Source organism: Lethenteron reissneri, chromosome 40, assembly GCF_015708825.2.
Source record: "Lethenteron reissneri isolate LAM-NWPU_2019-01 chromosome 40, ASM1570882v1, whole genome shotgun sequence".
NCBI classification, from domain to species: domain Eukaryota; kingdom Metazoa; phylum Chordata; class Hyperoartia; order Petromyzontiformes; family Petromyzontidae; genus Lethenteron; species Lethenteron reissneri.
In genome coordinates, this window is record NC_083818.1 from 781175 (window position 1) to 807358 (window position 26184).

Genomic DNA, 26184 nt, shown 5'->3' on the forward strand with positions numbered 1-26184 from the left:
AATACCCGAACCAGTCTCTCGGCATCTTCGGAACAGAGAATGTGGCACAGCTGGGCAACATTCCTGAGATGACAGAACGAGAATCCCTCGCCACTCCGATTGATGTGTAAATGGAAAGGCAAGGACTGATCCGAGACAAACTCAAAAATGTCAGGCTTCGTGTGTCGGCTGCTGCTGGGGGTCCCCTCGGCTAATTTGTAAGCGGGGTGGGGGGGGCATCGAAAATGCCTTTTGAGGTGAGACTCTGCGAGGCACTTTGAGTCGCATGAAACCTTGCCCCGATGTACGCCAATTCTACTGACGATAATCCATTATTACGTTCGTCTTCAACGAGAAATTTTTTCCTTCCTTGAAAAATGTATTTAAATACCTCTAGTGAATGTATCCCATGTCATTTGTGCGTGCATTTTATACTGTTCCAGGCCGTAGCCTCACCACTTGTTTACGAGCCACCCGAATTCAAACTACCCTCATGGGTTCATCTACACTGCCCCCCCCCCGCCATCACTCTCACCAGTGACCCCTCCATCCCTCAGCCACTCTCCTTGCAGCATTACCTCGTGGGGCGGTTTGCCAACCATTTTTGAGTAGTCCTTTACAGCGTACAGTATTTGCTTTTAATTACCGGTCTCGTCGTGATTCTCCACATTTATGAATGAAAGTATCTTGGTTGTGTTGAAAAGTGTTGTTATTTTCGTAGGTTTAAGGTCAGAAATATGTTTCTTTGCAGTGCAACCCGGACGTGTATATCTGCGTATATCGAGGTAGGGTCCCGTTTTTGACATACGCACGCGCGCTTGTGTTCCCGTCTCAGCTGGGCAGAAGAGTTGCCCGCGCACTGGACGGGCACCCATGCCATTGGGCGGCGCCCTGCGCGCCCCTGCAGGCTGCGCACCTTCGCTGCGGGCCTGACATCGGCGCTGGCAGCGCCGTCCTCTGCCGCCGCCCCCCCCTGCCGCGTGAAGATGGACGGGCGACTCGGCGACGCCGCCGCGGCCGCCGCAGCCGCTGCCGTCGCCGGCCTGAACTGCCTACCCACCGGCGGCGCTGCCAGACGCATCTTCGACCGGCACAAGCGGCGCCGGTGGCTGCGCCGGGTCGCGCTGAACCGCTGGAACCGGCTGCGCAAGCCGCAGGTGGCCGTCCGCGGCTCCAGCTGGCTCGTCGGCGACCTCCAGCCGCGAACGCCGCAGACACAGGCGGCGCAGCCGCGGCCAAACCCGTCCCAGCGCACGTTCCTCTGCTCGTCCTCCCCGCTGCTGCTCGCCAGGCAGAGCGCCCTGCTGTGCGTACAGATGCTGTCCGAGCAAGTGGCGGCGACGAACTTCCACGACGTGGCCGCGCCGCAGGTTGCGCCGTCGGGGATAGGTCATGGCAGAGCGCAGGCAGGCACGCGCGTGCCGCCGTCCCCGCGCGCGCCCGCGCCCACTTCCTGCTCGCCGCTTCCGCCGACTCCTCCGTGTGCCCAACCGCCCGCTCCTCCTTGTGCCCAACCGCCTTCGGTGCCGGCACCATCACTTCCTCCTCCGTGTGCGCCGGCGACTCCTCCTCCGCCTCCGTGCGCGCCGGCGCCTCCTCCGCCTCCGTGTGCAACACAACCTCGATGCGTGCTGCAGCCAGCATGCATGCTGCCCTGCTCAGGAGCCGGCGAGAAGTTTGGAGGCGGTGACAGCTGCGATGGCGTTGGGAGCTGGCGTGGAGAAGATGGACTGCGACCCCGCGGGATCGTCGGACGAGGATCTGGCCGTGACAATGGACGACCTGGATGCGATGACCAAGCTTCTGCAGGTCGGTGTGTGCGTAGCTGTGTCTTGGACCTCTCCCCTAGGTCGACTTGGCTTGAAATGAGTACCCGGTGGTAAGGAGGTTTGCCCGCAGGCGACGGTATGGTGGCCTGTCGTAAGAATGAATGTTGTGATGTGAAAAAATATATTGCGGAAACCATCATTGGTGGAGATGATTGAGTAAAAGAAGGTTTAACACATAGGGTTTCACGACCACTTTTATCCATAACTAGTGGGAAGTACCTGGCGTTGCCCGGGTCAAATTAAAAAAGAAAAACTAACTGTGGTGATACCTGCTATCACTACAGTAGTAAATGTTGATTCTATAGCAGTATTTATCGACTCTATAGCACAAAGTACTCGCTTGACAGAGTGGCGTGGTGAGGCCTAGTCACGTGCAGAGCCTCCGGCCTCGCCTAGATTGTCCAGTTGGCCGAGGTGGCACCTTGGCAGGCTGGGGCTGGGCTGCTACCCCTGACCCCCCCCCCCCCCCCCCCCCCCAGCCACGATTTCCCCGGCTGCTCTGCAGTAATATCTACGGCCTATACGACTGTGTAGTAGTAACTGTACGCATCGGGGTGGGGGGGGACATCGCACAGTGAAGAATTGCCATCCTCCCCACCAAAGGCGCGTGAGTTGGTATGGTCGTGCACGCTGTCATAAAAAAAATTATAATAAGAAAGCACACAGAAATCGCACAAAATCGCTAATTAAACTAATTAAAAGTTGACGTATGTGAAAAAGGAATAGCGCTTGCTCACGGCGGGGCTTACGGCGTGGTACCTGGCTATTTTTATTTTACGTGGGAGAGCGAACACACGAACAAACCCACAAACCCCGCTACAAACAATTTTTGACTTTTATATATATAGATAGAGGTTTTTGGGTTAGAGTGCGTAAATATAAATGTGTCGTTTAATCCGCCACCACCAGATAAAAGTGGCTTGGGTCATGCAGAATGTAGGAGGAAAGGATGAGATGAGCAGCTTTGGAGGTTGGGAATGAAACGTGGCAGGTTCATCTTGTAGATAATATCAGCCAGGACGTGGGCAGGCTGATTGCCGAGACCGGCGATGGAGCAGTCTCCATGAATTGAGCGACCGGAGGGGTAGAGAAGACCTAAAGAGAGCAGGATGGTGGTGGATACGGTCGGGGCACATCTGTGGGTCTTGGTGCGAGGCTGTGGGTCTTGTATGTGAGTCTGCTGGGGGATCTGGCGGGGGTCGGGTAGAATGCGTTGCATAGTGGGCGGTGCTGACATCATCAACAGCTTTGGTCTGCGACAATGACACCTCAAGAGCTCAATTTGGACAAATTCGCCTTCCAGAAATAAATATATAGAGTAAACCCTTGTTAATTCGACATATGGGGCTCTGGCCTTGTGTAATTATCCGATATTTTGAAATATGTACAGTGGTACTCCCCAGTGCCTCCTGCCAAATTTGTTTTCCACATCAATTCTCACAGACTAAGGGATTTATACCTCGATTCCTTTCTATTACTTCTTGATGTAGGTGTAATGCGAGCGTAAATGGGGTTGTTGCTGGGCTCTGGTCCAATCACACGGCCCTGGGTATTGGGGGGCGGAGCCTGGTCTGCGGGGCGTGTGGGAGGGGCCACCGTTCACCTCGGTTCCAATGGGAGGCGAGGTGAATGGGGGCGGAGCCAGCGGGGTAGTATGGGAAGGCCGGATCTGACGATCCGGAAGGGGAAGAGTCGGGGTCACGTGGGGGGAATGTATATAAGTGGGAGCCCGGAAGAGATCGGGGCATTTGGGGAAGTTAAGAGGTAGCCACGTTGTGTGGTGAGGAAAGATCCGCGCCATCGGCCACGTGGCCGAAGGACCTCTGCACGCCGTCAGCCAGCGGTGTGCGGAGTGCTGGAATAGAGGAGCTAACGGAGGAGCGTGCGTGGCACGCGAGAGGGAGCGTGCGCGGGGCGCGCGCGGAACGACTCTGGTCCGAGAGGAGGCCAGTGGGGGTGCAGAGAAGAACCTGAATAAAAGACAAACGGAGACCAGCATCGCCTGACGGAGTCTTTTATTACATAGGTGTAGATGACATTTCTGACAGGGTTGGCTTGCTTAAACAAGGTAAAGTCCAAAGCACGAGACGGAGTCATTGTTTTGGTCATGGCATGCGGCGTCGCTCCACATGTATGCCGAAATGAGACCATTCGGTACGGCAATTCGGCTCGTGGTGAATTACTAATATACAGGAAATATGCCCAAAGCGAAGCTGTGCCGAATTATCCCCAATTACGAATGATCAAATATAGTTTTACCATACCATAAATGTTGTGATTCAATAACTTATTTGATTGACGTTCGTGTTGTTTTCCTGCACACTCGAATTCAGTTCAGTTATTGTCCCAAATAAGTCAGTGATGTAAGCAAGGAGACTGCTGATCACAAGACAACATCAACAAATTCCGTACTTTTTTAACATCCATTGCAAATGCCATCAGCTCATTTCGCGGTTCATGAAAATCTCTCCACAACAGCCTTCCTCTCGACACCCGAGGAGCCTTAGTGTGAAACTAAATCCCATTGTGATGATCGAACCCCCATGCAAAAAGACGTATGGCAGACTCTCGAAAATCTCAGTGTGTGCCGGTTAATCCGCAAATCGGATAAACTGGCACACTGAGATTTTGACATAAATTAATTAACTTGTGGATTTTCCTTGAAGCCCAAGTTAATACTCTAAAAACAGTTGTACCTTGTTATTCTTGGAAATGTTTATTACAAGTCACTGTGCATAAACTGAACAAATATGTTGCACCAGTTGATCAGAAATGCAAGTGATCGCCTCTACAGTGCAGTAGTCGCCATGTCTTTACAACAGTGGGTGGAGTTTGATTGACTTTGATTGGCGTCGCTCTGCTATCCACTTAGTGGGACGAGTCCTGCACGGGAGCAGGAAAGTTATTACTGAGCATGCGCATCGAGCGGTCGATCGTTCGTAACAATCGAAATCATCACTTGTGCTTAATTTAGTGTGATTTATCCGATTATTTATTTAGTGAGTTTTAATTTACACCTATATGAGGTAGGTTTTGGTATAGAGACCCATGAAAAATGATTATATTTTTGGATTATCCGTGATTTGGAATTATCCGCAGCCGACCTCCCCATTATTAGCGCAGTAATCTAATGTGGTTCACAAATGACGTGAACTGATTATCTTACCAAGTTCTGCGCTATGTTCTTTACCTGCCAGTTCCTTAATGCACATGCTCTGCGTCCAAAGAACACGTGGAGAAACACTGTTCACGGAGATGTGAGTTCCTTGTATTGTGCCACAGATATGGAGCAGCATTTGTGTAGAGAAGCCAAACCTGCCATCCCAAGGAATCGTTTTGCCCTCTGTGTAGCCACACAGCACGCACGGAGCATTCGGTTGAGCGGTTTCGTGCTCTGGAGGTGTTCGACAGAAAAGAATGCCCTCAAATATACGCAGCATCCTCACAAGCATAGCACACAAAAGCCACTCTGTGTGTGTGCGCGCATCACGGCCGTCGGTGTTCACATGAATTTGAAGAGCACAATCAGCAGTGCGTTTCGGGTGCGCCAACTCGTGTCTGTTCCTGATCACCCGCTGTAGCCTCAGTTTTCTGCTTCAGAGCGTTTGACGGTGGTGTAGATATCAGTTAAATTGCGTCCAATTCTCGCACACATTATTTTCACCGTGTCGATCGCAGCGGGTTAGAAACCCAACTTCCCACGGTTGTATGCATGCTCCTTAGCCTGAGAAATCCTGTAGCGCACCTCGAAAGATCCCCTTTGAGCATCGGTCAGAAACAGTCTGTCCCGTCCAATTAAAAATGTTCCTGCCGACACAACACTCCTCTTTTCCACGTTGAAAAACCGACGACTTGGGGCCTTCCCTACGCGTTCTTCGCGAACGGCTTCCAAGTGCCGTTTCGGTTTGTTTGGTTTTACACTTGTCGCTCGACAGCACAGCGAGATCCTTGAAGGCATTTTGGCTTTTTTTCTCTTTCTTCGTTTCTCCTGCCAAAAACACTTGTGGATGCCACGCTCAAGAAAATGTCGTCGTCTCTCCATCGTTCTGTGGTTTTGCGAACGCGTTTCTTTTGAGTTTCTCTTACTCGTTCACCGACGCGATTTGGGAAGTGATGACTTTCTCGCCCAGACGTGGCACACGACTAATTCGCACAGTGCCCAGACTTCATCCACCAATCGGAAAGCCATGCAGTCTGATTTGGATCGACATACCGTGCTGGTTTCCGATATTGTGGAGATGTTTTGGGGCTAACGTCCAGTAATGTCAATGGCGCCTGAGACACGCGGCGCCTGCTTCTTGGGCAAGCCGATTCCACAGTTTAGGGGCCGTGGCGTTTTTGACCTACACAAATATAAAAATAATAAGGCGTCCATACAAAATGTAAATTGCTTTTAAGTAGCGAATTAATTGATTTTGATACAGGCATGCATTGTCACCGGATCTTGGTACATGTGCAAAATGTGTAATTGATTGAACAACAGGAAGTGGATGTAATTTAGATTACAAGATTTGACCACGACAAACAAAAATAAAGTGAAGTAAAACCGTTGAAAAAGCCTCACTTTCGAAAGTTGGGAATGTCCCAGACGTTTATCTGTCTCCCGTTTTGCTTTACGCCACCAAGACTTGGCATTTGCAAGCGTGACATGAGGAAGCTTCTACTGTATTTCTCAGACTCCATCCTCCGATGAAGAAATTGGAAACCGCCGATCCAAAGAACGAGTGTAGCGGTCCATTACTAAAACAATCTCAGCCTGGATTATGATTATTGTCGTGCTTGTTTACCCAACTAAGCCCTAACCGAGTCTCAAGATGCTCTTTTTTAGGAGGGTTATTGTTAAGAATTCTCAGTAGGGAGGAGGTGGGCGATGATTGGCACAGCGCGTGTTCCTAATTGAGTCTCCGGCGTGTCTCCCGCAGACGGTACAGCGCCACACGCACCACGTGGACGGCGTGGAGATCTGCGCTCCCTTCCTGGCGGGCGACTGCGACTTGTGGGCCACGTGCCCTCGCCACCACACCACGCTGCCCTTCCACTGGCAGCTGCGCAAGCGGAGGCCCGTGGCGAGGCCGGGGCCCTGGCCAGGGCTGCCCGGCGGAGACCGCGGCGGCGACACCGGCGGTGGCACGGTCGGCATGGCGAAGGCCGGAGGGGATGAGTGGGAGAGCCTCCCCGAGCATGCCCAGGACCCGCTGGAGAAGCTCTACTGTGACCCCGACCGCAATGTCATCGTGCTGCAACACGGGTGAGGGGCGAGCGGGGGGGGGGGGGTGAGGGGCGATTTGCGCGGGGGGGGTTGCGGGGTCGATTGGGGGGGGGGTGGGTAGTGAGGGGCAAGCGGTGCGGGGGGTGGGGGGTGAGGGGCAAGCTGCGCGGGAGTTGAGGGGCACGGGGGGTGGGGGGTGGTGAGCAACATGCCGTTGGCGTGATGAGCACGGGTTAGGCGGCGGTAAGCAGGATGAGTTTGAGGGACGTGGGATGAGGGCTTTGGTGGGAGAGAGGGGCGTCGTGCACGGGTGGAGGCCACGGGGTGAGCGGCGCGCTTGTGGTGTGAGGAGCATGGTGAGGGTGGTAGGGTGAGGGGGCGCAAGGTCAAGAAGTTGGGGTGAGAGTTGTGGGGTCAGGTGTGAGGGCGGTAATGATATCACTGCTTTTTGTTGTGTTTAGTTTGTTGTCCTTCTGCACCTCCGATTAGCACGGTTGGCTACTTACGGTGCGAAAGAAGTTCAACATACGTGGTGATATTGATGGTAGTGACGATGATGGTGAGTGGCAGTGGTGGTGATCGTGGGGGGAGGTCCATGTTAGATTGGCCATTCCACTCATGGCGTTTGTAACCACCACAGCGGCCAAATGGGGGCTCTGGATGGGTGCGAGGGGCTGGTAACCCCTCCACCTTGAATTAATTACCACAAAACCAAATCTAAAATATCTAATTAATAAGCTTGTGCCAGAGGCCCCGGGGGGACAGGCGTCTATGACGTCTCCTGGTCAAACCCCATTTGGCGGAGCCAGGAGATTGAATCTTTACCCTCGGGGCTCCTTCAGAAATTATTTTTAAAAAAACACTGAGGGTGGCCACGTGGAATGTTCGAAAGCTCACTGCGGAGGAGAGGCTGCCACTACTGTGTCGGGAGCTGGACCGGTACTGCCTGGATTTTTGTGGTATTCAGGAGGTCCGGTGGACCGGCTCTGGCTCCTGCCACCATGAGGGGTGGACAGTCCTCTACTCGGAGTAGGAGACTACCAAACAACAGGGAATGGCTCTTCTGAACAAAATAATGAAGGGGACGTGGGAGCCTGGCAGTGTGGTGTGGGAAGCAGTAAGCCCCAGATTACTTTGGGCTCGCCTTCCCATCAACCGGAGGCGAAGAGTGGTGGTCATGGTTGCTTATGCCCCCACCGAAGACGAACATCCATGGAGGGATGCAGGCAAGGCCGATGAGTCAGAAGGCTTCTATGACTTCCTGTCACAGGTGCTAGCTAAAGTGGTCCCTCGGCATAGAGTCATCCTGTTGGGCGACTTCAATGCCCGAGTTGGGCATGATGCTGGTGCCTGGTCTAGAGTGATTGGAAGGCATGGGCCAGATCAGCTGAATAACAATGGTAGGAGGCTGCTAGATTTTTGTGCAGCCAATGGGCTTGTAATTACCAACACGCTGTTCCGGCATTGGCGCATCCACACAACATCATGGAAGCATTCCGGGTCCAAGCAAGAACATCTGCTGGACTACGTAGTGACGGAACAGCGGATGCGGGCCCATGTCCTTGACACCAGGACCTACCGTGGAGCTGATCTGCCCACTGACCATCGACTTGTCATCTGTAATATGCGCCTGCCATTCTTCCACTCCGGTGGTGGGTGTACACCCAGGACCCCATTCAAACCCAAGGTGGCCTGGTCTCAGCTAGCTGATGAAAGTTGCAAGCGAGAATTTAATCATCGCTTGCGGCTGAGGTTGGCATCGTCCCCACTGCTCCAGATGTCGAGGTGAAATGGGCGAGGTTTAGGGACTGTGGCTCATGCAGCTGCAACGGCTGATTTGGGTACACGGTCCAGACCTCCCCAGAGACCCTGGCTGACAGAGGAGATGTTCAGGTTGGCTGAGAAAAAGCGACAGGCCCACTCTCATCGTCGACAGCATCCCACGTCAGAGAATGAGGAGGCTTACCGGAGCCTTCGCTCGGAGGTTCGGAGAGCCGTGAGGCACTGCAAGGATGGGTGGTGGTCGCGGGTTGCTGAGGAGATGGAGTCTGCCTCAATGGCCCGCGATCACAAATTGCTATTCAACTCCATCAAAAAAGTAACCTGCAGTGCCACACCTATTACCATCATTAGGGGAAACAACAGTGATCCAATCTCCGACCCCCAGGAACAGGTTTGCAGATTTGCTGAGCATTTCTGTGAAGTCCTGGGAGAGGGGAAATCCCTTGGCATGGAAAACATCGTGGGACAAAGTGGGGATGACCTTGCTGAGGCTGCGGTGTCTCAAATATTGTAAGAAGTCACCCCCTGTGAGTGGCTGGCTGAGGTCCAGAGTCTGAGACCAGGAAAGGCACCGGGCAGAGATGATCTCCCAAACGAAATGCTGAGGGAGGGTGGCGTTTGTGCACAGACTTGCCCGACATGATATCATAACAACAGTCTGGACCACTGCACGGGTTCCGCAGGATTGGAAGGATCCTCTGGTGGTCCCCCTCTTTAAGAAGGGGGACCACACAGACTGTAACAACTACAGGGGCATCTCACTCCTCAGTGTGCCGGGAAAGGTCCTGGCAAGGATTATTCAATATCGCCTTGCCAGGCACGTTGAGAGGCTTGCGGAGCCTCAATGCGGTTTCAAGAAATGGTGGTCCTGCACAGATGCCATATTTTCTGTCCGTCTGCTACAGCAAAGGTGTAGGGAATTCCAACAAAACCTATATCTCTGCTTTATTGACCTGGTCAAGGCCTATGATACCATCAGTAGGCCTGGGCTCTCGGTTATTCTTCGTGCTTTCGGAGTCCTTGACCCTCTGCTCATGGTCATTAAGGACCTTCATGATGGTGAGCGGACCCGGGTAAAACTATGTGGCCGGCAGTTGGAGCCATTCTCTGTTCACCTTGGGGTGTGACAGGGATGTCCTCTGGCTCCCACATTATTTAACATATTTTTCGACCACGTAGTTGGTGAAGCCTTCGATTGCTGTACCGGAGGATTTTACATCTGGTACAGATACAATGGGAGGCTGATCGATGCCCGGGTGCGGTCAAGGGATGGCTCCCTATTGGTCAATCACGTTATGTATGCCGATGATCAGGTAATTGCCGCTCACTCAGAGGAGGAGTTGGAGGCGCTGCTGCTGAACCTGGAGCTTGCCACTAAGAGGTGGGGCCTTACCATCAGCCCCACCAAAACTAAGCACCTGCTTGGGTATTTTGTACCATCGGACACTCCACCCCCACAACTCCCAATAGGTGATGGGGCAGTTGTGCAGAGAGTGGAGAGTTTCCCATACCTGGACAGTGTGCTCATGACCGGCTCTGGTTTGACAGCAGAGCTCTCACTCCGAATCAGTTGAGCGGCATTATATTTTCATCGGTAGCGTAACGCTGTGTGGAAGCTACCTGGTCTGTCGCTCCACATGAATCTTCGGGTCTTCTCAGCGATGGTCATTCCCTCCCTTCTCTATGCTTGCTAAACGTGGACCCCCCTAATGGAACATCTTCGCCGGTTAGAAAGCATTTAGACTGACCTGCCTACGATCCATCCTGGGTTTAACCAGGCTGGATTGTGTGAGGAGCTCACAAATCCTTGAAAGATCTGGACAAAGTCCCCGGCAGGCAAGGCTACATTGGCTGGGTCATGTAGCCTGCATGCCCAGCCACTGCATGCCTAAACAGCTTTTGTTCGGCCGGATCGAGGGGGCTAAACGGGCGCGGCACGGGCTAGAGAAGAGATGGAGTGATGTGGTACAGGAGCACGTGGAGCTGAGTGGCCTTGCCGATGACTGGTACCAGCGGTGTCAAGATCGGCCTCTGTGGAGGAGGCTCGTGAAGGACGCTACTGGGCAGTTGGAGGCAGTCACCCTCCAACAACAATGGAGGGGAAAGGAGCAACGCTCACAACAAGCGGAGCTAAAGCACAGTAAGTTGGCACTGTAGGGGGCACAGGTGGTGCGGTCATCTCAGTCAGTCGACCCCTGGCACCTGGTTCTGCCCCGTGACCTCCTGCCAGTGGGCGTTCGACACTTCACGTGGCCTCAACATGCACATGGCCTGACACAAGCGTCGTGGTGACGTCACCGCCACTTGGTGGAGAATAGCGGTTGATGTTGTTGTTGATAGTGGTAGTGAAAGTCATGAAGGCGAGTTGTGGTGGTGATGATACAAGTGGTAGTGGTAATGAGGATAGGTGCGTGGCATTCCACTGGTAACCTCTGTGCTACATCCGGCTGCCTTCCCATTATCAGTATGGAGGGACATCCACTGGTCCAAGCTCATCTTCAGCGGGTTCACGGAGGACCTGGCTGTCTTATCTGTTTTGACTAAGCCTCATTAGACCCGCGCAATGTGACACGCACCTCTACGTGTGTGCGTGTCGTGCTCCTAAAATGAACGTGAGGTTCAGATTAGAATGTTCCTTCAATTCACGCAAGGCTTTAAGCAAATGCTTTGCACATTATGCCCATGCATACTGTGCTAAACACGCCTTACGAACACGCACTAATGCATAACATGAACACAAATGCCTCACACCATGTTGACTAGAGGTGTGGGCATGTGACCTCTCTGGTTGGTGGAGGGGCCACGGGGATTTTGGGGGGTGTGGGAGGCAAGTTCTCCCCGTGGTCGTGTGGAGTTTTCTCCGGGTCCTCCAGTTTTTCCCTCCACATTTATAAACATGTGTTTATTAGCCACTTTGTCGAGCTGTCATTTGTGATAGCCAGGTAATTTCTCAAAAATAGCTACACAGCGCAGTGGACCTTACCTGGTAAAATAAAAAAAATGTTTTAGTCTTAGTTTAGTCATTGTAGTGGGGGACCCTCCTGGGAAAAACCGGGGTTGCTGGATTGCGATGGGATGGAGATCATGTTGTGCATGAGATGGCGACAAAAGTTGTTTTTAATCGAAGGCAATACAGGAAGTAGGTTCTGCATGCCTGTATGGTGAGCATGTATATAATATTTTTTTGGCCAGGCGCCTATGGTATCATCCTGCTGTGTTGAGACTGTTCTGTGGGGGAAGAGGGGTCTTCCTGGATAAATTAATGACATTTTTGTTGTTTTGTTTGTTCAGATAAGTTGATTCCCGTTATTTATAGCAAGCCGAGTGCTCATTGAGAGGCCCGAGGAGTCAATATCGCAGGGGAGGATGATCTGGGCATGAATAATATTTTAAACAAGATGCAAAAAGTGTGTAAAAAGACCTCAGGCCTTTGTGCGTTTATACAACCAAAACCTTTGGCAGTTCCTGAAGAAATGCATTGTGGTCCTCTTGTCTGAGGTCACCATTGAAATACATTTGAGGAAATGTGACCTACTGACAGCAGCAGTGACGCAGCAGTAGACAAACTGTGGACCGGTTGTACACGTTTGCGAGTCTCGTTTCCCAGCCTGTGCTTTTGTGCTCCGTTGTGATGGGGGTTTTCTTTTTGTGTACAAATTTGATTTATTGTTGTGTGCGAGCACTGTGGCAGAATAGGGAACACAAAACCACCGTTGCCAAAGTGCCGAGCACAGTGCCGCTAATCACTTCCGCAGCGCAGCCATTGCCGTGCCACGCCGCAAACTCGGCGACCTGAGTTCAATTCCCGGTCGCGGCTAACGTCAGCCGCGAGTGAAATGTGAACCGGTCCCGGGCGTCCATCCCCGACAATCTCTCCCCGCCCCTCACCGCACAGATGCTGCAATATCATTATTAATTATGATCTTTATTGTTACAATGATAAATATGGAATGTATTAAACATTACATATTAATGCATGTGTAATCCCCGTACATCCCGTCATTCGGGTAATCAAGGGAGGCAGCCTCCTGGGGGGTGCCAGAAGGAGGGCCTAGCCAGAGGGCAGCAGGGATACGGTCAAGGGTCGTCATTGTGGGTCACACTCGTGCGTAAGGGGGTTACACAATGTTACACGGCGTTACACGGCGCTACACGGCGCTACACTGTGTTCAATAGACTCGCCTCAACTCGCGTCGTGTGTATGTCTTTATTGAAGCACTACACATGCATGCACCTTATTAGTTTTTCAAACGGTTATATTTACAATCGTGCAGTGGACAACTCAGGAGTAAGATGTCACGTCCCTTTGTCAATCCACTGCTGGATGAGAGCCTACCCGTGCAATACTTCACTACGCCAGTCACCCAGGGCAGGTTGGCGAAGGGTTGGAACGTAGACGGTACCGCATGGTACAGTACAATAATGGTTTTTGTTGCACTGCTGGGCCCCTTTGCTGCCCACAACTTGGGCCCCGCAAGCCGCATATAGCGGCACCTGCTCTTGTGTACGGTCGGTCGCCCATCCAGGCGCGATCCGGGCTCGACCCTGCTTAGGTAGAGTGAGGTGGCATTGTATGGATTGAGAGGGAAACAAAACAAGTGCCAAATTTAGCATTATATCTTTGGAATGGGGTGAAGACATTTGAAAACGAGTCTTAAATTACAGGTGCTTGAGTTACGAATGTTGTGACTTAGCAGTGCGTCACCTCACAAGGGGACACGTGTAGTCCCACCCGGCAACCAAATAAACCCCCACTTGGAAATTATTTTTGTTCCTCCCATGAAATGTAAAAGTACAGCAATGTCCAGCGAGAGCCCCAAGCACAGCTGTTTCCTGTTGTTGCCATAATCAAACCGGTGCCGAGTCAGGCAAATCTGATGGCCATAATCTGCTTGTGCGTTTAAAAGAATAAAAAATAACTGCAGAGTCACCTCTCAAATCCGGCTTCGACGTGGGGCTATTAATACTCGGCCTGAACAAGTCCCCCTTCCATGCACCGTGTTCTATAGACGATTGTGGAGCGGCTGCCATATCGTAGCCCGGTGCGGGTTGAGGCTGTGGGTTCATGTTGTGGCTGTGGGTCAGTTTTTAGACTGTGTCAGTGTCTAGATTGTGTCGGTGTCTAGATTGGGTCAATGTCGAGGTTGTAACCTCAGGCTGGAGTCATTTAGGGGAGCTACGGTGGCGAGATGTTAATTCATTCGCCTGGTATGTAGGAGGTTGTGGGTTCAATCCCAACCCTGACGCCTGCTGAATATTGGGCGTGTTTTTTTTTCCCCTCCATATTTAGAATCGTGGAGGGGCGTTTAGAGTAATTTGGCTGCAATCAAAGTCAAACGTAATCAGCCACTTTGTTGTGCTTAACATTTGTGGCCCGTTTTCTTGGTTCTTTCGGTAAAGTCACGTAGAAGGGAAGTAATGTTAATAGTATGTAGCTGCAGTTACTAAACAACCACGTAGAAAACTAAAGTATATTTTCTCTGAGATAAGAGCTAAGCTAGTTCTAGACAGAATTCGTTTCACATTAGAAGAAGTTACAGCAGCAGATGTTAGTGTAAATGCGTTTGGTATTACCTTAGAGTCACGGCATCTCTTCAGAAAGGTGAGAGACTCGATTAGCTGAGCCTTCTTATCACGGAGCTTGTAATACCAAACGCATTTACACTAACATCTGCTGCTGTAACTTCTTCTAATGCGAAACGAATTCTGTCTAGAACTAGCTTAGCTCTTATCTCAGAGAAAATATACTTTAGTTTTCTACGTGGTTGTTTAGTAACTGCAGCTACATACTATTAACATTACTTCCCTTCTACGTGACTTTACCGAAAGAACCAAGAAGATGAATCCCTGCAGTCACGAAAGCTTTAAATCGAAATTTGTGGCCCGGTCGCTTCTGAAAGAGCTGTATCGCTCAGTGGGCCTTACCTTGTAAATCAACAAATAGTTTAAAAGTGTAGTTTAGTCATTGCAGCTGTAGGCTCCTGGCGAGGCTGTGTGGGCTCCTGGCGAGGTTTTAGGTTTGTTTTGAGGCTGCGATTTCACCTTGGGTGGACCCTGACATCTCTGCAGAGCAGTGTAGTGAGTCACCTGACGAGTCACGAGGCCACAGCTTCAAATTCTTTCAATTGGTAATGAAACCTCACGCCGGGCGCCTCGTTTGTCTCCCCCACACCGCCCCTCCCGCCACGTGTTTGTCTGTAAAGTTGCAACTCCTCGTTTGGCAACTGCGGCGGCGGCACGGCGCGGGAATGCAGCGAGTGGCAGGTTGAAGGCCACCCGCAATGAATGCGTCATAACGCGAGTTCACAACTCGGTTTGCAGGTTTTGACCTGGGGGGGTGGTGGGGTTTTTGGTTGTTGTGCAACGGGTTTTGAGCCAGAGGCGTCTTTATCTTTCTGTGGTAAACCCCCTCCCCTGGGGGATTTGTTTTGTAAACACGCAGCACTTTTTTGGCACATTTTTTTTGGCGACTTTGTCGCATCAAGAGTTTGGGGGGAAAAAACCGACGGCGATGCTGCTGTGCGGTTGACGTCACCGTGCATCTCCCGTCGCTTCTTTTCCTGCTGCCAGGATTCTTGCATTGCGGTCAAGCTGCAGATGCCGCGGCCTCCCAGGAAAGCTCTCTCGTGGTTGTTATTCGAGGCTCTGTTCTGGCCCAAGCCGCTTGGCGACTTCCAAAGTTCGCTTTGAGTGACCCTCTTAGTCGTGGCTCGGGCGCTCAGCTCTGGCTTGGATTTTAACACTCAGGTTGGACTCTGGCCCAAACCACTCGATGGTTCCCAAAGATCGCATGAGTGAGCGGCTCAGCTGTTGCTCGGGGCTTCGGCTTGTGGGAATCCTGAGCATGGCCCGGACCGTGCTCAGTAGCCGGCTTAAGTGAAGCGTGGTGGCTCGAAGCCGGCTCGCCCCAGCCAGAGCCAGTCCAGAGCCAGTCCAGAGCCAGTCCAGAGCCAGTCCAGAGCCAGTCCAGAGCCAGTCCTGAGCCGAGCCGCGACCTCACTTTGGATTTATGTCCTCCCCTTGTAAGGGCTGCCCTTGGTCTCAATAGCCCCACCTGGCTTCGGTTCCTTTATGCGGCAACTTTGGCCTTGAGTCGGCTACGTAATCACCCACCCACCCGCAAGATCATCAACGTGTCCACACTCGCGCCTACTTGCCCATTTACTCTGCCATTCACTCAACCTTTCACCCCACCCCATTCACCCACCCATTCACTCATCCACACTGGAATTGGGTCACCCATTCAGCCACCCCACACTTCAAAGCCACTCGCCCATTCACCCGCCCATTCACCCGCCCATTCACCCACCCACTCACGCATCCACACTGGAATTCACCCACGCATGCACCGACCCATTGACTCCCTCATTCACTCACCCAACCACACTGCTATTCTTTCACCCATTCGCATATCTGTTTACTAACCCACTGACCTCCCCCCACGGTGTGCAGGCTGCGCCGCATGGTGGTGGACCTGCACACGATGCTTGTGCGCGACTCCGGGTATGACCGCCTGCGTCGCCTCTCCGTGTCTGAGCCCGGAGGCGCGAACCCCGAGTTCTGTACCCTGTGGAAGATCTACTGGAAGGACCAGCTGTGCTGGAAGGAGTACGATGAGGTGGGCACTGCCCTTCCTGTCCACTGCTGGTCCCTGCTGGCCCCTGTTGGGTCCTGCTGGCCCCTGCTGGCCCCTATTGGACCCCTATTGGCCCCTGCAACCTGCTTCTTCTGCTTCTTCTGCTGTCTTCTCCGGCCTATTTCTGCCCCCTCCTGTCTCCTCTGCCTCTGTTTGCTTCTTCGCTTATCTACCCGATCATTCACTCACTCATTCATTCACTTATCTACCCACTCGTTCACTCACCCATCTCATTCTCATTGCCCTTGTTGCCTTCCGCACCCCGTGACCGTGACCCTATGACCCCTTCCCATAACCCACCCCCCACCATAGCCACTGGCTCTGCAGTTGGAGGCAGCTTGGCGTGCGGGGCAGCGGGAGGTGGTGGTACCCGCCCGGCGCGAGCAGAGCGGTGCCGGTGCAGTTGCTGGTGCGGCTCTTGGTGCTGGCGGTGGTGCTGGTGGTGGCGGTTGTGTTGGTGGTGGTGGGGTGGTCGTGGACCTGGCGAGCTCCGTGCAGCACGACCTGGCCTTGGGGACGCAGCAGCGTGTGGCACGGCGCCCGCTCTACCGCTCGCCCGTGCTGCTGCTGCCTCTGCTCAGGTGAACGATGCCCCACCATGGAAAAAGATCCCCCCCCCTCCCATGTAGCCTTTAGCAGACTGTTGAGACGAGTGTGCCGTTGTTAGCGAGCGCCTGTGGAGGCCGATAACGGTGCACGAGGCAGTGGTGCTGCTGGCACCACGCCTGGCTGTCTCTCCGTTGCCATTACTCACCACACCAGGTACTCGCCGAGTTGACCTAGGGTAGGCCCTGCACTGGTTCAGGTATTCGCCACAGATGTTGGCTGGGAGCAGGAATCAAACGCTGGTCGGCAGGTTCATAACGCAGTGTGCTAACTGCTACATTACCACTCTCCACATTTTGAACACACACGTACACACACACTCGCGTACTCACACGTACACACTCGTACACACACGTACACACACACTCGCGTACACACACCTGTGACGGTGACGTCACCACGACGCCTCTGCCAGGCCAGGTGCACTTTGAGGCCTACGTGAAGTGTCGAAGGCTCGCTGACAGGAGGTCTCGGGACAGAATCAGATGCCATGGGTTGGCTGACTGAGATGACTGGTAGATGCACCAGCTGGTACACCCTGCTGTGTCAACTTTCTGCGTTTTAGCCGCCCGGCGCTCCGCTTTTTCTTGTGAGCATTGCTCCTCTACCCTCTGTTGTTGCTGGAGGGGGACCGCCTCCAACTGCCCAGTAGCGTTCTTCACAAGCCTCCTCCATCGAGGCCGATCTTGACACCACATCCTCCCGTACCGCATCAGCTCCATCTCTTCTCCAACCCATATCGTGCCCGTTTAGCCCCCTCTATGCGGCCAAACAGAAGCTGCTTGGGCATGCAGTGGCTGGGCATGCGGGCTACATGACCCAGCCAACCCAGCCTTGCCTGCCAGAGGAACTCGCTGATGGGAATGTGGCCAGATCCGGTACACACACACCCACGTGTTGTGCAGACAGACATGCAATGGGGTAGCTATCGAGTGTGCAGGTGATGCAACTACACCGAAGGGGCCCATGCAAATGACTATGCCACTGATACATATAGACGAGCATAGAGTCCCATTGACTTACACGGAGACCCATAGACAAACATCGAACCTATGTTTTGTACGTGTAACTTCTTTCGTACCTTACGTAGGCAACCGTGCTAATCGGAGTATACTCACAAACTATTTCCTGCTCTGATTAGTATTGAATAAGACTGTTCATCCCCAGTTTACAGCCCTGAGCCAGTGGTGGAATTTCCACATTCTTATGGTAGGGGCAAGTCTTTATTATTGTAGACCACCCACTTTTTATATTCTTGGTTCTTTCGGTGAAGTCACGTAGATAGAAAACAAAAATCTAAATTAAAAGCAAAAAACCCACGACGTTTCGATCGCAACACAAGCGGTCTTCTTCAGGTGGAAAGAAAAGAGGGAAAACCTCCAGATGTAGCTGCTTATAAGGGCTCCAGAGTGAGTGGGCGGGGGAAAGGGCTGCGCGGGAGACAGGGGGAGAGAGAGGGGTGGGGCAGACGTGGGGGGGGAGGAGAGAGGGGTAGAGATGGGAGGAGGGAGGATTGCACCTCGGTACACCCATCAGACAATGGGGGAGGAGGAGGAGGAATGGTGACGCACCTGCGAGAGGGACTGCTGACAGGAGAGGTTGACAAGGAAACACAAATTAATATCATGACCCAAAGTGGTTGATGCATCTTTTTAATGATTCTTGAGTTTTTAACCATCGTCTCGGTTGAAATTGTGTTTGTGTCTGTATATATGGATGGCTTCGTGAACGACTCTTTGTTGATAGCCAGTCGGCTTGCAAAGTTTTCTATCTACGTGACTTTACCGAAAGAGCCAAGAATATGAATTCCTGCAGTCACGAAAGTTAAAATTCCTGCAGTCACGAAAGCTTAAAGTCTAAATTTAACCACTTTCGACTTTACCACAAGGGTGGTAACTCACTCTGTAGACACCGCGGTTTTAATCGTGCTGTCGCACCCTTAACGGGGACTCGAACCTGCAACCCCCGACTTATGAGCCGACCCCAGCGTGGGAGACAGCAGAGCGGAGAGAGAGATGTCGTAACCGACCATGCTGCCACCCTTTCGACCCTTCCGCTCCTCCGCAGGACATTGGCCGACCCGGCAGAGTTGGCGAACCCCATGCTGGTGACGCCGTCGCAATCCTCCTCCTCCTCCTTGTCCTCCTCATCCTCCTCGTTGTCGTCTTCGTCATCGGTGCCGCTGCTGCCGGCCACGTGGGTGCCAATGGAGCCGAGCGCCGACTTTGTGCAGGTGGAGATGTCGGCGAGCGAGCGTGCCTTCCGTACCGTCTACTCGCTCTTCCACAAGACGGTGCCCGAGACGAAGGCATCCATCGTGTCCATCCACCGCGTACAGAACCCCTTCCTCTGGGAGAAGTACTGCAGGTGAGGGGGCCTCGCGACACACGGAGGAAGATAGCGAGACAGAGAGAGTTCACTCGGTCAACCGCTCATACGTCCACTCATACAACCAACCGCTGACACATCCACTCATACAACCAACCGCTCGCACGTCCACTCATACAACCAACCGCTCGGTCAACCACTCCCGACTGTCTCTCACACCACCTCTCTCTTGTATCTCTTTAAGTCGATCTCTTTCTCTCTCTCTGTCTTGATGCCACTGGGTTGACCGTGATTGCGAGATGGAGCGCTTTGACCAAAGCCACATCCAAAACCCACGAGCAGTGATATAACCACTTGTCTATAACTCTCTGTCTCTCTTTCTCGCCTGTCAACTGTCTTGGCGCCACCAGGAAGAAAGAGCACATGTGCCGCCGGCTGCCGGAGCCGCTGTGCCGCACCACGGAGCGCCACCTGTTCCACGGCACGTCGGCCGAGGCGAGCGCCGCCATCTGCAAGCACAACTTTGACCCTCGCGTGTCGGGGAAACACGCCACGGCCTACGGGCAGGGCTGCTACTTCGCGCGCCGCGCCGTCTACTCGCACGGCTACGCACGACCCTCGGGGGAGCGCGGCCTCCGCTGGATGTTCCTCTCCAAGGTGCTGGTGGGCAGGCACGCGCAAGGCAGGCCAACGCTTCGCAGGTGAGAGCCGGTTGACGGGTGGGTGGGTTGGCGGGCTGGTTGGTTGGTTTGTGGGTGGGTTGGTGGGTGGGTTCATTTGTGGATTGGTGGGTGGGTAGGGTGGATTGGTGGGTGATTGGGTGATTTGGGTGGGTTGGGTGGGTTGAGTGTCATTGTGTGGGTGGGTGGTTGTTTCACTGTGTCTGGCTCTGTTGGTACGTGGTTATGTGTGACACTGTGTGGGTTGTGATGGTTGGTGTGTGTGTCACTGTTTGGGGAGCAGTAGTGTAGCGGTTGGCGTGCTGCAGTACTAAACCCGGCATCCTGAGTTCGATTCCCGCTCGGGGCCAACACCAGTGACGATTATCTGAACCGGTTCTGGGCATCCCCTAGGTTGACACAGCCTCAAATGAGTTCCCGGCACGGTGTGTAAACATCACCACTGGGTAGACAAAGGCGGCCGGGCGTGGTGCTGACCACCCACTCCCTCGTGTGCCGTGCCGGCCTTCATAGGTGCCCACTAAGAGCACTTGCCCCAATAGTCTGTTAAAGGCTATACGTGGGATCTTTGTATTTTTGTGTCACTGTGGTGCTGTGTGTCACTGTGTGGATGGGTGGATTTGTGCGTATGGGTGTGTGTTACTGTTGCGGTGTCACTGCGTGTGTGTGTTCATCCAATGGTGTCTATGTGCCATAGACACGTCGTGTTGTATCTGGTTGTGTACTGATTTATGTACTTGTGTGTCTGTGTATCTGTGTGCATTTGTACTTATGATTGTCTGCATATCTGGTTGTCTGACTGCATTTCTGTTGTCTATCCGACTTGTATTAATGTCTGACTTTAACCCCTAACCTTTGCGATCCTTGACCCCACCACCTTCAGGCCGCCTCCAATCAACCCGTGCGACCTGACCTCCGACCTGTTCGACTCCTGCGTAGACAACCTGGCTGACCCACAAATCTACGTCGTCTTCGACAATGACCAGTGCTACCCATACTTCCTCATCTGCTACCGAGTGCTGGAGGACGTGGTGCAGATATGAGCAGTCTATCCCCGGAGTGACCAGACTAAGTGGGTGACCGGGCCAAGTGGGTGGACCAGGCTTGTGAATGACCAGGCTAGTTGGCGACCCAGCTCACGGGTGACCGGGTGAAGTGGGCAACTGTGGCGAGCAGGTGGGCAAGAGAGTGGGGGGCGACTGACTCGCCGGGACACCCAAGTGAATGGGAAACCGGGGCTAGTGGGCGACCTGGGCTAGTTAGAAAACTGTCCAGCGGGAGACTGGGTGCGCAAGAGCCTGGACAGTCATCGCCACGTGCTCGGAAGAGGAGTCCTCGTTACAATTGGGAGTCGTCGGCTGCGGTTGGAGCACGTTGCCGCAAGTTGGGGCCGCCAAGCCCCGCTGCTCGAGGAAGACGACAGCAACGCTGGGGTTCGCCATCAGTGGGAGTCATCGCTTGACCACCGTCGTCAGTGTTTGGGAGCCTTTGACGTCTCTTGGAAGGATTTGTTGCTGATCCTCACCCCCTGTTTGCAGTCATCGCTTACGAAGATCCCCGTTGATGGGATTCGTAGCTATCAGCAGGAGCTGTGGACTGCCGGCCGCGGGCTAGGTATTACCGCAACAGCGGGGCTTCACCAGCGTTGGAATTCTCCTTACCCTCGGAAGCTGCCGGCACTGCTGTCTCAGAGTGATCGCGGGAGTTTTGGCACTCATTGGCACCACCGCAGTTGGGAGACATCGCCATTGTCTCGGCTGCACGACGTGAAAAAATACTAAACTCTGATGGGGACTTGTGACTTCACTGGACCGCCGCTGCTGGAGTTTGCAGTTATTTTGTTTTTATATAAATGTCCAAAACTGAAAGGGGGTTACGCATTGGCCGAAAGAGATTTTTCCCTACGGTTTTCTCGCATTTGTTTTGTACGATCGCAATTATCAAACGGTAATAATTTAGCGTTATTTGTTATATATATTTTCGTTTGGCTGTCGAAATGAATGCCAGCGGGGTTGGGCGTGACTGACAGATGCATGCACACGCGCACATGCACGCACAGTTGTAAGCACATGTTAAACGCATGCACTTGTGTACGCGCATGTATGCACGTGCACGCATGCACACACACGCACTCGTGCACACACGCACGCACTCATGTCCAAAAACCCACAGACGTAATCGTACACACATATGAATGTACGCGCACACGCATGTGCTCGTATACACACTCGTGTATACGTTCTTACACGCACACACACAGATCTAAACTCGTATGTATTTACATGCACACTAATACAGAAGCCGTGGTGACAAGATGTTATCTCCCTCGCCTAGTACGCAGGAGGTTGTGGGTTCTATCCCGACCCTGACAATGCCTGCTGCTGTATATTTGGAGTTTGCATGTCTCTCTCCCCGTGGTCGCGTGGATTTTTCTGCGGGTCCTCTGGTTTTTTCCTCCACATTTACAATCAACATCACACGTTTAGAGTATTTGGCTGCTGTAAATTTCCACATGGTAAGCCACTTCGTTGAGCTGTCATTTGTGGCCAGGTCGCTTCTGAAAAAGAGCTGTATAGCTCTGAGCTTTACCTGGTGGTAAAACAATATTATGTTTTGTTTAATAGAAGCACATGTACACTCACTATATTCACCACACAACACGTTCAAGTACAAACACCTGCACATACATAATACACATCACATGCACGCACCCCGCACACACACAAGTCAAACAAACATAGCCGACTGTTGGGGCAACTGATGTTAGTCGCACACACCACACGAACACACACAGACAGACACACACCCCCTTTTACACACACGTTTTCCACTTTGCTGGCGTTAACTTGAAAATTGCTCTGGGCCCATCATCTGGATTGAACTCACAAACGGTTCAGGCACCAAAGCCCTTGCTTGTGCGTGGATTACAATTCGCGATGCCCCCACTTGGGCGGGGGGCGGCGGAGGGGGAAGAGGTGGGGGCGGGGGGAAGGTGGTGGTGGGGGGGGATACATTGACCTCCCGGCCTCTGAAACGGCGGGCAACCCACACTCGCGCTTCCTGCCCGCCGTGAGGCGCTGATGCCAATGCCGTGGAAACGGTTGCGCGCGTTGCACGGCTCGCGGTGGCGTTGATTTTAAGCGGCGAATTCACGCTTGGTAACCAAGCAGGGAAATCTGTTTATATTTTTAAAGTTGTGACACGGACTGTTGCAGCATTATTAATATAGAGCCACCTATATATGAGGTCAGCCTGGCTGGCTCGGCCTGTTCGTAAAGGCCCGTGTCGGAACTTGGAGGTCGGGTGTCGACTATGCGTCAGCTCTGGGATCTGGCAGAAGCAAGGAAGTGATGTTGAAGTTGTCACCTTGGTGGAGGGAGGGCTGATTTTGTCACAGCACTCAGCATTGCTGAGATGGTGGGTTTTTTGCGTCTGGGTTTCCGCTGCCCGTGCTTGCGACTCGTATTCTTACCGTGTCCGGCTGTGACTGCGAGTGACTTCATAACCACTTGGTTGCTCAAGTCGCCTGCCCACCTTCCACCCGGTTTCCATCGACGGCAAAAGCAATGTTTGCGTACGCACGCGCGCTCAAACTCTTATGTACGCGGGTGCGCCGGTCACGAAGGCAGATGGACGTTGTTTTGCGATTCATTTGATATCTTGGGCGAGGCCACATAACGATCTGACCGAGCCATCTTTTTTTGGCCCCATCCGGTGGTGAAGGGATCTTAACACAAATTTCGATCGGATCGTTTGTGTGGCCGGCCTAAGTACAGAAATCAATTATGGATCCTCGTTATTGGCGGAGAACCACCAGCCGCGTTAAGGTTTGCGCTTGACCTTTGTGGTGGATGGAGACCGGGTGAATGACTGGATTGTAATCAAGGCTGCGGAAACCTTGACTAAAAACTCCCACGACGATTTTAAAACGGTGCCCTGTCAAGTGTAGCGAGTGGACGGCCTTGGCACGCTCACCGGTCGCTTGACTGTGCAATGGAACCTAACGGCTGCGAGCGCCGACTTTACAAATTGAACATCGGATAACCGACACGTGAAGGGGGGGACCACCGGTTAGGGATTGTGAACAAGCGACCGTCTAACGTTGGTGAGAGAGGCCGGATGGGAAGAAGAACGCCGCTATTGGTGTTGGAGGGGGGGTCTGAGTCCCTTGAGCCCCAGGCGAGATATCCCACTCGTCGCTATCACCTGAGGTTAGTGTCATTTTTCGGTTTCCAACAGTGCATTGTGTGAGAACCACTGGGAAATGGGTGGTGTTTTTGAGTAATTCGCACTTATAAATGGGGTACTGCTTTGGTTTATGGGCCTACTTTGGGTGATACCAGTTTATCCTCTTTGCCCACGGAATGTCATCTGCAGGGCCTGTTCCCTGGTACAATGCGAATCAGCTGATTGTGTGTGGGGGGAGCGGGGGGGGGCATCTCTTCATCTCGTGGTACCACGAGATGAAGAGATGCCCCCCCCCCGCTCCCCCCACACACAAGAACATTATTTGATAAAAAGTCCAACGTTAAAAATCACTAGTAGAGTAAGGTTCGTTTAACAAGTGTATGATACTAAAACACGATGATATACCATTCATGAAGCTGTATTTGTGAAAGTATCAAATGCGTTATATTTTAAAGTCCAGTAATCATCGTCAGCTCTGGTCAATCCATTGCTGGACGAAAGCCTTCCTGAGCTGCCACCACCACCACCTCCTCTCACGATCCTGAGATTTGATAATCCACTGAGCATGATCTTATTTCATCCATCTCCCCGGTTGACGTTCCCCTCGGATTCCTTCCTTTGCTTAGCTGCCAATCGGTTCGCACAATTTCTATTGAGAGAGAAGGAAACGAGATGATGATTAAGCTTAAAGATGAGCATGCAGGCCTATGAAGTCTGTATCGCCCCTCTTCATCCACACCTCATCATACATCAGGTCACTGGGTTTCTCATTCAAATTGATCGGACATCCACGAAAATTTAAAAAATATTTTTTTATAATCCACCCTCAAACTAAGGCAAATATTTACACGGCACGGTGGGTTTAGATACGTTGAGAAGACGGCCAGTGAGGAGTGATGGGCTTCACTGCATAAGTGCTGTCGTCATCGTGCTGCCGCGCGGCTCTCCGATGCGATCTCGGACCGCGCCGTTAGCGTGTAGTTTTGTCTCGGCACGATGTTGGACGTTTCGCCCCACGTGCTGGCACGTGGGGCGAAACGTCCGGACATCACGCCGAGCGACAGCGCGGTTAGGCACGCCCCCCCCCCCCCCAAGACCGCGTCGGGGGGAGCCCACTGGTGTTTGTTGATTGTTCTTTGAGGAAGTGGCAGTTGCTCGTGATGAAAATAATAATACGACGTTGGCGCTCACCACGAAGGTAGAACGAGCGACGGCTTTTTTGTGGCATCCATCTCGACGGTGGATCGTGGGTTTCGAGAGCTTCCATTTCCTCAACGTGTCGCGGTTGTGCCACCGTACGGCACTCCCAACGCTCGTCGTTCGGCACCGCGTCCCCCGCCGTTTCACTCCACTGCTCTCCGGGAGCTTCTTCAGGAACCGGTTCCCCCTGACGGCTCGTCAGGTCTTGGAACCATCGTTCCTGAAGCGAGCTCCCGGGGCGCGTGATGCGGACCGTCGGACGTCGCGCCGAACGTCACGAAACCTGGAACCGCGCATGAGAGCAGCCACGCAACCACCTCTTGTTCAGCCACTGGCCCCGGCAGTGTCCTGGGTTGTCCCCTCTCGAGTTTAAAGATCGTTATTGACGGGAGAAAAAAAACATTTTCAAAGCGACTTTGAGGGGGTGCCGCGGTGACTAATTAAAAGCCACTGCTGCTACACAGGCGGCAGTGATGTCACCACAAGTGCATGTACAGCTGTCTTAAGTCGATCCACTGCTGGATGATGGCCTTGCACGCTTTCTTCCAACGCCACGTTGGGCATGCGGAGTGTTATTTGCTGGAACGTGCTCTCAACCACGCTGGTCAGTGTGCAGGTTGGTGACGGCAGGAGCTGAGCGCGGTACAACAGTGGATGTCGCTGCACTTTCCCCTTTCTGCTACCCACAAGGTGGCCCCTCCTAGCAGCCTGCAACTAATTTTGGGCACGACCGGCGGTCGCCCAGCA

The 26184-nt window shown here is 52.9% G+C and overlaps 1 protein-coding gene across 1 annotated transcript in view; it reads left to right on the forward strand.

The window, feature by feature from the left end:
- Positions 1–23032, forward strand: part of LOC133352352 (protein mono-ADP-ribosyltransferase TIPARP-like) — a 69547-nt gene extending 46515 nt beyond the window's left edge. The window contains exons 3-8 of the mRNA XM_061567947.1: positions 6731–7056; positions 16252–16417; positions 16748–17016; positions 19109–19408; positions 19780–20070; positions 20933–23032. Of these exons, the coding sequence (XP_061423931.1) occupies positions 6731–7056; positions 16252–16417; positions 16748–17016; positions 19109–19408; positions 19780–20070; positions 20933–21092 (1512 nt within the window). The 3' untranslated portion in view covers positions 21093–23032. The remainder of the gene's footprint in view (positions 1–6730; positions 7057–16251; positions 16418–16747; positions 17017–19108; positions 19409–19779; positions 20071–20932) is intronic.
- The last annotated feature ends 3152 nt before the right edge of the window (positions 23033–26184 follow it).